This window comes from Sinocyclocheilus rhinocerous, unplaced genomic scaffold (genome assembly GCF_001515625.1).
Source record: "Sinocyclocheilus rhinocerous isolate Xijiao unplaced genomic scaffold, SAMN03320098_v1.1 scaffold1136, whole genome shotgun sequence".
Taxonomy (NCBI): Eukaryota; Metazoa; Chordata; class Actinopteri; order Cypriniformes; family Cyprinidae; genus Sinocyclocheilus; species Sinocyclocheilus rhinocerous.
This window is the reverse complement of record NW_015647033.1, coordinates 856161-869070: the sequence shown is the minus strand read 5'-3', so window position 1 is coordinate 869070 and position 12910 is coordinate 856161. Positions and strand designations below refer to the sequence as shown.

Sequence of the window (12910 nt, the reverse complement as noted above, 5' to 3'; positions counted from 1 at the left end):
TATATATATATATATATATATATATGCTCGATACCATAGAGCACCCCCCACATAACAAATCCCAATTTAACCCCTGGCTGTGATTATATTCATAATATAGTACAGAGAATGTAATCAAGGACACAGAAATCTGCAATAGTTCAATAATAAAACAACTTTTCCAATACTTGATGCACATAATATAGAAGTAAATGTTTTTGACATGCAGATTCATCCTTAGCTGGTGTTTGTGTTTAGCTTTCTATGACAGTGTTTCATTCAAGTGTGATATTTCACCTGTTGAGATTCAATGATAATTCAGTTTCACTATATAAAGAATACAAATGACTTTTGTTAAATGTTTGAGAAAAAGAACCAGTTATAATTTCAAATTAAATAAATATGCTAATTGTGTAAAAAAAATTGCATGCATAATGTATTATCATACTCACTGAATACATTTTCTCTATCGGTCTAGTTGGAACATCTTTGGACTTCCACAAACAAAAGGACTACAGCTTTCTTGTTGGCACTGAGCATGGAAAGATTCACAAGGTCAGTCATATACCCTCACAGCCAAGATGATCATTTATACTAAGACCAATCATACAATGAATCAACCAAACTTTTTAAAATATATATTTTGCATTAACAAATGCCCTGTGAACATCCTGCCCTCTGAAGATCTGCAGTCTTAAGACATCTCATTATTTATTCTTCTGGGTTTGAATCTGGGACAAGGAGCTTGTTGTGTTTGTGGTGGTTGTCTCCTGCTGAGCAGTCACTGTTTATATAATATCCCTATCATCAAACAGAGAGGAAGTGTTCTTATTAGCTGCCTGTCCCTGCACTGCTATAACGGCAGCACGGGGCGGCAGCGGCTAATACCATTCTGTCTCAGTCTCTCCTTCTTTATTTATATTTTTCACTCTGCCGGCCAGGGGTAGACTAGCGTTCAAACTATTCATTTTGACAGACCAGACAGTTTTGTTTCTCATCTGTATGCCGCACTGTACTCCATATGACTTGTTTTGCTCTAAATTACAAACATCATGTAACACATGTTCTTCTTTAAAATTTCACTTAAATTTGACTCCAAAACATCCCCCAACATCCCACTTTTACACAACACGTCACATACTCACATTTACATAACTGTCTAAATGGGGACATTCCATAGACTTTTATTGTTTGTATATACAGTATATAGTTAGTTACACTAGTTATTAGTAATACTATAACCTTGTTAAAACAGGTATTTGCCATTTGCATGAATTATAGAAATAATGTATGTGTCATGCTAATGCAACAGCCCTTAAAGCTAAACAGATACTGCAGGATTTATGCTGTATCTTATTGCTGACATTACAAGACTTGCTCTGTCTGGAAGCACATGGCCCTATCACACATTCTCACATTGCCCACCTTTAATGAGAGATTAGAGGTCGGTCACAGCACCAGGACCCACTTTCAAATTCTTGACCTTCAGATAAAAATGACATTTCTTTACAAAATAATTTTCTATCAAAAATTGTGAGCGGCTCAATTAAAGCGACTCACTATTAAGCCTGTCACGATAACAACTTTTTGTTGTGCGATATATTGCCCCAGAAATAATTGCGATAAGCGATATTATTGTCATTTTAAAGATCATTTTATGCCACTGAATATATAATCATAATGTAACAGCATAATAATGCAAGAAGGCCTACACACTTCCAAATTACAACAAACTATTCTTTTAATTTTTAAGAATATTTAAATCATGGGAATCAAAATATTAGATACCTTAAAAAATCTGAATAAATAGTAAATAAACATTTTCTAACAAAAAGTGCAAACAAGTACAAAAAAAGATAAATGCACAAAGAACTTGTATGGAGATTTTTCCCGGACCTTCTTTTCTCTGTAAATTAAGGGTGCACACTATTGCTGAAAAACACAATCACTACTTAGCAGTCAGATGTCCGTATGCACAAAGGCACAGATCACTAAACTAGACCATATCTGCAGATGAAACTTTTTTGTAGAAGCATTATTTTTTTTATTTGAACTAGCACCTCATGACTACACCACGTTATGTACAAGAAGCTGCAAAAGACACAGGCGCAAGTGGAATGTACAAAACATGGTGACATAAATTTTTAAATAAATATAATGGGCGATATATTGCGTCGCCAAAAATGATTGAGGTCATGTACATATATTGTGCGATAAGTCGATATATTGATTATTGCGACAGGCCTACTCACTATCTTTCAGAACGTTATATGATTATGCTTTCTGCTGTAATTCTGATACTGAGACCTGCTTTGCTAGTGTAGAAACCATGGTGAAAGAGCTGCTCTGCTTTGGGCATATTGTTAGAAAGTCTCAGGATTTGCCAAAATATATACTGTGTGGCCAATTATATGATGGTTGGTGCTTGGTGGATGGTCAGATAAAGCAGAAAACATTGCTGAAGCAATGCAAGGTAAATCCAAAACACAAGGAGAGTATGGCCGATCACACCAGCTCTGTTGTGATGGTATAATTCTCATTGAAGGGATAGAAAACAAAAAAGATATTAAAACATGCTCAGATCTTTTGCTAGCACAACGTTAGAATACAGTATATGTGCACCACAATGCAATAAATCATGTGCATTTCAAATCGGACTTTATAGCCTTGAAAGAACATAAAATAGTTAATTTTAGATAAATAAAAATAGATAAAAGTTTCATCATTGGATATGATGGACTATCATAAGCAAGTTACTGTAAGTAAACTGAAACTCAACAAATTCCAGATGGTGTAAAGGTGAGCTAGTTTTAATCTTTAAACTTTAATCTTTAGTGTTATTTGCTTTTTCTCTGTAATACTCATACAACTCCACGTAATGCTGTAATACTCATAGAAACTAAAAAATTTTTAAGGGAGAACCAATTTTCTCTATGCTATAATAGGCGTATTCTGCACAAAATGCACTAAAATGATCAGACTTTGGAGCAAAACATTCTTCATTGTTTTAGGAGATTTGCCTAGCATCCTCTGCAGATTGGCAAAGATGTTGGGCAGCTGTGTTGGAGGCTCATTTAATGCTAGAATGCTAGAGACATACCGCTGGGCAAAAACTGGCCCCTGTCTCCCTAAAGACTGACAGCTGATGCAGAGCTCTGTGTTCTTTAGATTCATCTCTCAGATTAAACTCAGAGTCCTTCTGTTGTGTGATGCGCTGCCCGGGGAACAATGAATTCGATCTATCAAGCACTTCTCCTGAGCTACACAATGCAAACTAAACAAGAAAAATGCTGTTGTTCTCTTTGCAAATAATGTTTTAAATGTCACTACTACTTCTGCAAATGTTATTCATAAGCACCAGTGGATAGTTAAGCAGTATAACAAACCAGCAATTTTGTAATGTTAATCTAACCAGTAATGCGTTTGTGTTTTACAGGGCTCCAAATACTATTCTAGCAAGTTCCTGGAAAAATATGATGCCCACTTCATGAATGTCACTCGTGTGAGGTGGAATCCCTTCCATCCTGATGTCTTCATCTCCTGTGGCTGGGACTGGATGGTCAAAATTTGGGATCAAACTATGAAGTATTCCCTACAGCGCTATGTCTACAGCAGCCTTTTCCAGCCTCTAAAAATAGCACCCTGTTACTTATCCTTCAGTTGGCATGGCCTGAATTTCATTTCAGACAAAGGATTATAAGGACTAAAATATTTTAGACATTTTTTTTTAAATTACAATTATCCCACCTACATTTTTGAATACAGAATTTATCTTTCTCTTACAATTGGTGCAATAATTGTCTGAACGTATTAATTTAGATACATCCCAACATAACTATTACAGGTGGACTGTTTCATGCTCCCATAGAATTTTAATAAACTGATCATCCCTTGTAGTGTGTATAAACGACAGACACGTGCATCTGTAGACCTCAAGTTGTGCTCGAGCACCTGCCCTTTTGATCTTTGACTAGATTTTCAGTGTCAGTCTTCACCCTCTCATCTCATCAAACTATGAACTTTGTGGGATTAGTAAAATTACTAAAATACACAATACCTGCCATCTTGTGAATTTCAGGCTTTTGGTTTTGTTAATTTAATTCTGCACGCATTGCTCTTCCAATAAACATAATTAGCTTGTCAGTGCATTTATTTGATAAACCAATTAGGTTGTCAAAAAGACATCCTTATATTAATAATAATGAATTAATCTGTCATCTTCAGTGCACATTTTGTTTATGTGTAAATGGATTAAGTGGATTTTTTTAGATGCAGTATCCCTAAACCACCAACAGAGAGCTCTTGTGCTTTGCAGTAGATCAGCAATGGATCTCTTTGCCTGTTGTATGTCTGGTTTTGTTGGAGCTTTACCTCCTGAAGTAATCAAAGGATCTGATCAAATAAATAACAAGTAACAATACATGTCTCTTACAGGTCTCCCGTTTTCACCTTTGAACTGAAAACTTCAGTGACAGATGTAGCCTGGGCTCCATACTCCTCTACTGTCTTTGCTGCTGTCACCACTGATGGAAAGGTAAAGAGCCTACCCAACTTTAATAGAAACACAACAGTAAAGTCCACAATTTCTCCATTCTACAATTTTTTCATGTTATCAGATTAAGGCGACTTCTTAAGTGGCTTCAAATTCTATTTTAATAATAATAATAACAACAAAAAAGTAATCATAATCCACCCATTCATCCATCCATCCATTTTCCAAACCAGTTCTCCTAATAATAATATTAATAATTAATAATAATATTTTCTTATCTTTAAACAGCAGTTTCCGGATACTTCCACTCAAAAAACATTGCATTTTTCAATAATCAAACTAACATGCATTCCTAACCAGTCCTCTCTCTCTCATATGTAGTACTGAACAGCCTGATTCATTCTAGTGAGTAGTTTTGTTTGTAAGGTTTATGTAACTGAATGATTCAGAAAAACAAAGACCTTGTTTGAAAGGCCCAGTACAGCATTTTAGGTCTTCTTTTTTTTAAGCAGTCTTTTTTTAAAGTAGCCTCTCCAACACTGGATGGCAGCAATAGAATGCTCCCCACACACAGGAAACAGAATGGTCAGTTCATATATGGGAATTATTAGAAGGCCCCTTCACTAGCCTTACTAACACCTCCCAGCAACCTATTTCACCAAGAGATCTCAGTTTCAGTAAGTAAACAGTGAAGAGTTGCTGCATTAAACTTAGTAACTGTCATAACACTGCGCACTTATTGTCTGACAATTGCCTGACAATTGCGCATGTGTGATTTACACAAGGGATATTCACACACACGCCCCCTTATGAAGAATGTAATAATTGCTAATGAAACACAATAGCAGCCAGACAATGGGATGTCTTTCCAACAGTGCTCGACTGCACCTGTAAGCTGCAGCACACACACAAAATCACACACACTCTATCCTGTGTCCCTTCGTTAGCAATTAGTCTCAAATCACACAGCTGGTCTCAAGCTCTTGTCTGAGGCAGCCTCAGGCATCACCTGTCAGTCTCGCAGTCCTGATCGGTTTAAACTGCTGTGCCGTGGCGGCTGTTGCTGTTATTTGCTAACACTGTAACTCCAGTGGGCTAAATTACACCTGCCCTCTACAGGAAACCCATTACAGCTTGATCCAATAAAGACCACACTCTGTTCCCCAACAAAACCAAATAACCTGAATGCTGCTTTACTGTGATGCCAAGGGTACAATGTCAGAAACTGCTGAGAATGTAGTTTCTTCTTAAAGTAAAGCCCAATTTATACTTCTGCGTCGAACCTACGACGTAGCTACGCCGTAGGCTATGTGCAGTAGCCTGCACCTCTCCAAAAATCTTAACAGCGGGTCAATTCTACGCGGACCGCAAGCGCTGTGTTTGGTCTGCTAGAACTCCTCCCTCCGTATGTACTAGAGTTTTGTGTGTGTTTATGAGCACTTTAATATATTTTAATGTTACACCTTCTTATATAAAATAAAACAAAGCAAAGAACAAGTGTCTTATCATTTATTATACTACATAGCATTATACATCAGTAGTTGTCCGCGACAAACAATGTTGATCTTCCGTGGTACAAGTCCTTGTGGAGATTGAAAGAATGCCATCTTCTTCTGTTTAGTTGTTGTCTCCTTTTTGTAGTTTTAAATAATGATTTAATTAGGGATGCACGATATTGGATTTTTGACGATATCCGATATGCCGATAATTTTCAACTCATTTTGACCGATAGCCGATGTCGATATATAATTATTTTTAATTATAAACTTATATAAGAACTTATTTGTTAGAATTAAATAAATAATAATAACGTTCTTTTATAATGACAGTACATTGAAGATTTGAAAATAACTATAAATAAACTATATATTAATCACTGCATTTTTTAAAATCAGAAATATGCAGTGGTAACCTTGACATTTTATTTTATGATTTAACATTTGTAAATGGTCTAAAGCAAAAGAGTTGTAAAAATTCTGAAAATCTTTTAGAGCTCATAATTTGTTTAAAAAATATAATGTATTACACATTAATGAATAAATCAGTATAAATAAAATTATTTAATTTAAGTGTCATGTTTGGGATTTTTTTTTTGTTCATGTAAGCTATAGCTTCTGACCTTTAAATCAAAACATACTCTTGATTTTATGGCATCAATTACTACTTTATTTAATCAGAAACACAGTCTAAATATTATTTGTGTATTTTGCTTTCATTTTATTAAAAGTAGACCAACAGCGCCCCCTACAGAATTAAAACTCCTCACTGAGCGGGCATTAGGACCTGCTGTTTTTTTTCTGATCATTTTAAAATCAAATTTCAGTTTCTTTTTTGCATATACAGTATATCTATCCATCAGAGACTGTAGCATTTCTAAAGATCCAGAGCTTTATCATCAGGAGTTTTTTTTTAATTGCATCTTTATAAATGTAATACATTTATAATGTAGCAATGTAATATACAGTATAATGTCAATATATAATGTAATGTTTTTGAGATATAAGATTTTTTTGTCATAATTATTCAACCCCTATTCAACACTGCTGTTAAGTCACTTATACCTTACGAAACTATAAGTCTTGGAGGTCAAGGGGGTTGAAAAAATTTGATTGCAACTATATACATGTATGTATCAGTCAGGTCATGACAGAAACTGTCACTGCTACTGCAGTTAGTAGTGCAATAAAAACTGCAGAAATGTACACCATTCAGAATAATAGATATCTGTCCTCCCATGGAAAATGAGCGTTTCTTGTAAAAAAAACAAAAACAACAACCATAAAATAAATAAACAAAATAATAAATTTATAAATACATAATCATTTGTAAAAGAACAAAGAGGCAATGGAAGAGGAAGCCCTTGCTTTGGGCTTCCTTCTTTATCTCAGTAGTTGGGACACACTGTGTGATTTGATGTTTATCAGTATCACACGAGTATTGGAATGGGTCCAGATATCTGCTGCCAGTCGGCTGCCTCAGTTATTTCGAAATGCCATGAAGAAATTAATTGCAGGCAAGCCTACAAAAATAAATATTGCTGACATATCTTGAAACAACAAAACACAGACCGAGCTGCATGATTTCTAATCTTTAAAGGGGCTTTCTTCCTTCAAGCTCTTAGCGCCAAAGATGTTGTGTTAGATTTGGTGTTACTCCTGCATTTGCAGATGGCATCATTAGTACTGACGTAGTGCGTGTCCTTTGCATCACTGCGTCAGCTGCCCAGAATATCATCGTCTGTTAAGATAGATTCTCACTCGCTGACTGATTATGAGACATGCTGCTTGACAAATATTTACTAATGAGTATCCAAGCCTGTATCCTGTGTCCCCCATCTCCCGTCTCTGTCTTTCATCTGCCTATGCTTAGGTGGGCAGTATGATACATGAATGACAATGAGGATGATGGGAATTCTAATCACCCAACCCTCACTCACTCACTCCTCTCTGTATCATTCGTTCTGTTAAGATAGATTCACACTCGCTGACTAATTATGAGCCATGCTGCTTGACAAATATTTACTAATGAGTATCCAAGCCTGTATCCTGTGTCCCCCATCTCCCGTCTCTGTCTTTCATCTGCCTATGCTTAGGTGGGCAGTATGATACATGAATGACAATGAGGATGATGGGAATTATAATGACCCATCCCTCACTCACTCTCTCTCTCTCTGTATCATTTGTTGGTTTTTTTTTTTTTTTTTTACTGAATGTAGCAGAAGATGAGATACTGTCATCCACAGATTGCATCTGTCACACAGGACTCTGTCATCCTCAGAGAGACTCATTCTTTATCTGTATTTCTGAGAGACACATACATTTCAAACTTTTCACAAACAGCAAATATACTTCATATGTATTAAAAATATTTGTGAAAATATATAAATATAAATAAATAGATATTTACATTATATAAATACAATTTTACAATTTCTATTTATAATAAAATGTGACATATTAAATAATGTTATTTATTATTTAATTAATCTGTTAAAATAATTTTACTAAATCTATACATGCTATCACACAAATAATACGATCCTCTACAGCAGATGGTCTGCATTCTTGCACCTCCACAGTCACACGTATTCTTGTGCTCATACATATGAATATATTAAAATACAAGTGCACAAAAACTCAAATGCACACTTGGAGCCATAGCAAGAGAATACATTTTAGAGGTGCTAATGTCTGCTTCACACTGAAAACATCAAAACAGAAACTCACGCAACACAGATTAATGCAAAGACTAAAACTGCCTGCTCCTCCTCCTCCATTTCTCTCTCAGGTCCATGTGTTCGACCTCAACATCAACAAATATGAGGCTCTCTGCCAGCAAAAAGTGGTGTCCAAGAAGACCAAGCTCTTCAACATCGAATTCAACCCTGTCCATCCCATCATCATCGTGGGCGATGACCGCGGCCATGTCACCAGCCTCAAGCTCTCTCCCAACCTCCGCAAGAAGCCTAAGGTAGGAGATGCACTCATATTATGTATAGGCCTCCAATGAAACCACATGCTTAATCGATCAGTGCTGTTTCAATCACTACTGTGCTACATACTTCAAGTGCTGAACTGCTGTATCTGCATCTGCATCTTTGTGACGGCTTCAGACATGAATTTACAGCATACACAGAACCCACAGCAGTTCAAAGAAAAATCTCAATTTACTGACATTGGATGAGAATGTTTTGGAATCACATTAACGCAGCATGTTGAACATAAATTCAAGTATCATTTGTTTGCTAGGCATTAAAAAAAATAATTCAAGACATCAATCAGACTGTACTGTGGGACAAATGCTTTCGGAACCAAACGATGCAGAAATAAAAAGTAGCTAACTAAAGGTTTTGAAGTTTTGCCGTGATTACAGGGTAATTATACTTAAATACATCTCCTCATAAATTAAATGTTAAGTGTGTTATTGCTGACAGTCGTCCCTCTTTACAATTTTTAGTTGATCAGGTTGAATCAGAGGTTTTGAATGTACACTTCCAATTGTCTCTGCACATCAGTCTGGGATAAGAAAAAGAATTTCAGCAACCACGTAATTATATATTTCACCTTTAATGTTTAATGTACACTACTCTTGAATAGTTTGGGGGCTAACGTGCCATTGTTTCTGTTCTGCATCTAGAGAAACCAACCCACTGACTGATTATGTGTTGAGCCCTCAGTTTACGGTCAGAAACTATATAACAATGGCAGCACATAATTAAAATCTCTCTGCCTCACAGACTAGCTGCTGTCTGTCAAACCTCGACTTGTGAAATGTTTAACTTGTTTTTTGGAGATCTCAGTCAGTGTCAGCGCTCAGTGTTGATGTGTTTTGTTGGTGACAGTCATTATATTTGATTGGCTGAAACGGATCATTCTAATGACACACAGTGTCACAGGTTGAGTTGCTGTGACCACTAATGCTTTTGATTAGCAAGAAGCTGTATTATTGCTGCCATGGCTGTCTTTATATTAAACAGAGAGAAAACTGCTGAGTGCAATGTCTTTTAATATGACTGATGAGAGTCAGCAATGCAACACATTCACTGTCTCCTCGAGTCATTAATCACCAGCTTTCCACAACCTAATGTCATTATTGCCTCTGAAAGCGCACACTTTACCCCCCTGATGCAGTGGCTGATCTTAGATAAATGAATTTAAAACTTTGTTTTGCCTCATCAAGAGGATGATTTGCATCTTACATTACTTTATTTAAAGGTGAAGAGTACATTTCTGCACAAAACGTAACTACAAAAATAATTGTTTCCAAACCTTTTCCCACAATGTTTGGTCAAACTAGTAAATTCCCTACCATATTGCAGATGATCATTCATTCATTCATTCAAATTTGTGAATGATCGATGTAAGTTTTTTAATAACCTATGCACTGATATGTAAACATGCCTAATAGTCACTATTTATATAATTGTAATGGTCTATAAATATACAGGAATAAATGAGCAACTAAACAAGACCTAAGTGAACTAAATCAGTAAATAGGGAAACAAACAAGAACACACTAGAAACAATTTAGGAACAATTCAGTAAACAGGAACTAAACATAGGAACTGTGAACTCAGAAACAATAAAAACCAAATGATCATCAAAATAACAATTTTACATTTGAATGATTAAAAAAAGTACACAAAATTGATGACTTTTTTGGCCAGTGGAAAAACAAACAGGACTGAAGGGGTTAATCAAACGCAGATATGGGCCCATACAGAAATTGTCAGAACTGCCAAATCAACCTATATTACGTTTCCGATAAACATTGTAAGCCTGAGTAAATTATAGAGACCATTGATGCCAAAAACCATTTCTTTTTCTCCACCTGGACTGATATATTGCCAGTTCTGAAGGAAAAACAGAAGCATTTATATTCTATGGGAAGTCAACCTTTTGATGGATTATTTATAGTTGTCTCTGCCTCTCTGGATATTAAAATAAGGTAGGAGAAATGGTTTTAAAAATACTTAATTTCATTATATATATATACAATTATTTAAATTCATTTATTTATAACATGTTTTTCAATTAGCAAAATGGGGGGATTTATATCACCTTTATATAAATCCAATACTTAAAAATAGTATCACAAAATAAAGGAAACAAAACAACTTTTATAATACAGACCTTTATGAAGGACATTGATTATTTGGATAAAGTGCTTGACCTTTGCAGGATTCCAGTTGTGCTAATGTGAGTATAGGTCAGGGGTAGGCAAGTTCGGTCCTAGAGAGCCGCAGTCCTGCAGAGTTCAGCTCCAACCCTAATCAAACACACCTGAACAAGCTAATCAATGTCTTCAGGATTACTAAGGCTATAGGCAGGTGAGTTTTTTTTTCAGGGTTGGAGCTGAACTCTGCAGGACTGCAGCTCTCTAGAACCGAACTTGCCTACCCCTGGTATAGGTCAATGCTGGCTGAAGCCAGACATGTATACCTGTCTACAAGTTATATGTTAAAGCAATGGCTGTGGGACCCATGGGGTGGCATCTGAGACGGTGACTAAAAAACAGCATGTTCCAAACTCAATAGAAACGGTCAGCTGTTTTCCAGGTTAGGACACTACACCAACACACACACGTCTCACCTCCCATGAGCCTTCCACCATGTCTCTCTGTGCCTGTGACTCATCAATCACAGTATTCATATTAGTCCTGTAGCTAGATCTCTTTTTACAGACTGTTTTATATTCACTGCATTAAGAGTTGGGTCAGTGTTCATTCCTGAGCCTTCAGTTTGTTGTCTCGGCTGCTGATTTATTTTCTAATCTACTTTGTTCCACAACAGTCTCAACAGTCAGCAACTTCTCCGAAAATTCTGCTGGTTTGAAGTAACAGGGTCACTGAATAAACCTTATTTGCACAACACTGACCGCAATTACAAGAAACATTAGAAGTCCTCTTGGCAAGAGAGCCACTTAACAGCAGTAAAATCTTCCTCTTCACTTACATAAGAATTCTCTGCTGGTTCACAATCATCTGCTTCAGATGCCGCAGTCATTAGAAAATGAGACTCTGCATAACTTCAGAACTAATTTCTATTTCTAGGGGCAGAGGAGAATAGCCAACCCAAAAAAAGAAACAAAGAAAACAATGTAACATTCATGAAACCGTACTCAATAGAATGCGCACATGTGACTGGGGCTAGTGCCATCTAGTGGTCGGTGATTTTCTGTGGCTCAGCTGCGCGAGATCGCGAGATGTGTGTGGATTGGGCAAGGCTAAAAGGGCGGAACGAAAGTCTCAAAATTCAAATGAATCAAATAGAATCAACTCAGAAGAGACGTGAATGAATGCACGCGTGTCACCTGATCCACATATGCATAGATTCCTTTTTGCATGAGCAATTTATGATATATTAATGCAGAACAGAACATTTTTATTCACAAACATGTCTGTATTTGTACAAATCGCTGCACAATAATTTAATCCCGAATTCCACAGACTCAAATTGAAAGGTATTTGTTTGTGATTAGTAAGATACATGTATGAAATTTATTTTTTACATTTTGAGTCTAATATCATCCCATAGAGGCTTGCCTCCCTTCAGTCCATAGACTTACAATAGAGACCCCTTAGCGTGCCGTGACTTTTCTGGGTTGTAATTGAGACTGAATGGGGGAGATTGGTTCATGCGATAAATCCCACCTCTTGTTTTCGTGCGAGCTCTCGGCCTGAATGAAGAAAATGATGGCGTTATTGACTAATTATAAAGTAAGTAAACAAATCTCCCGCTTAGATACCATTTTGTGTCACGTCAAAATAAAACTTGAAATGCTCTGAAAACGTGATGACTGCATCAGTTTTTAGTGAGCATTCAGCTTGATGAAATGAAAAGATATATGGCAGTGTTTACAGAACTTTTATGACGATGACCCGAAATAAGTTGACTATTAAAAAGAACAGCTGAACATCAGTTCACAAATAAAAAATATT

At 36.2% G+C, this 12910-nt stretch overlaps 1 protein-coding gene across 1 annotated transcript in view; it reads left to right on the top strand.

Moving 5' to 3' along the window:
- dnai1.2 (dynein, axonemal, intermediate chain 1, paralog 2) overlaps positions 1-12910 on the top strand; it is a 20499-nt gene that overhangs the window by 4645 nt on the left and 2944 nt on the right. The window contains exons 14-17 of the mRNA XM_016512535.1: positions 458-534; positions 3416-3564; positions 4414-4513; positions 8759-8941. Coding sequence (XP_016368021.1) covers positions 458-534; positions 3416-3564; positions 4414-4513; positions 8759-8941 — 509 coding nt within the window. The remainder of the gene's footprint in view (positions 1-457; positions 535-3415; positions 3565-4413; positions 4514-8758; positions 8942-12910) is intronic.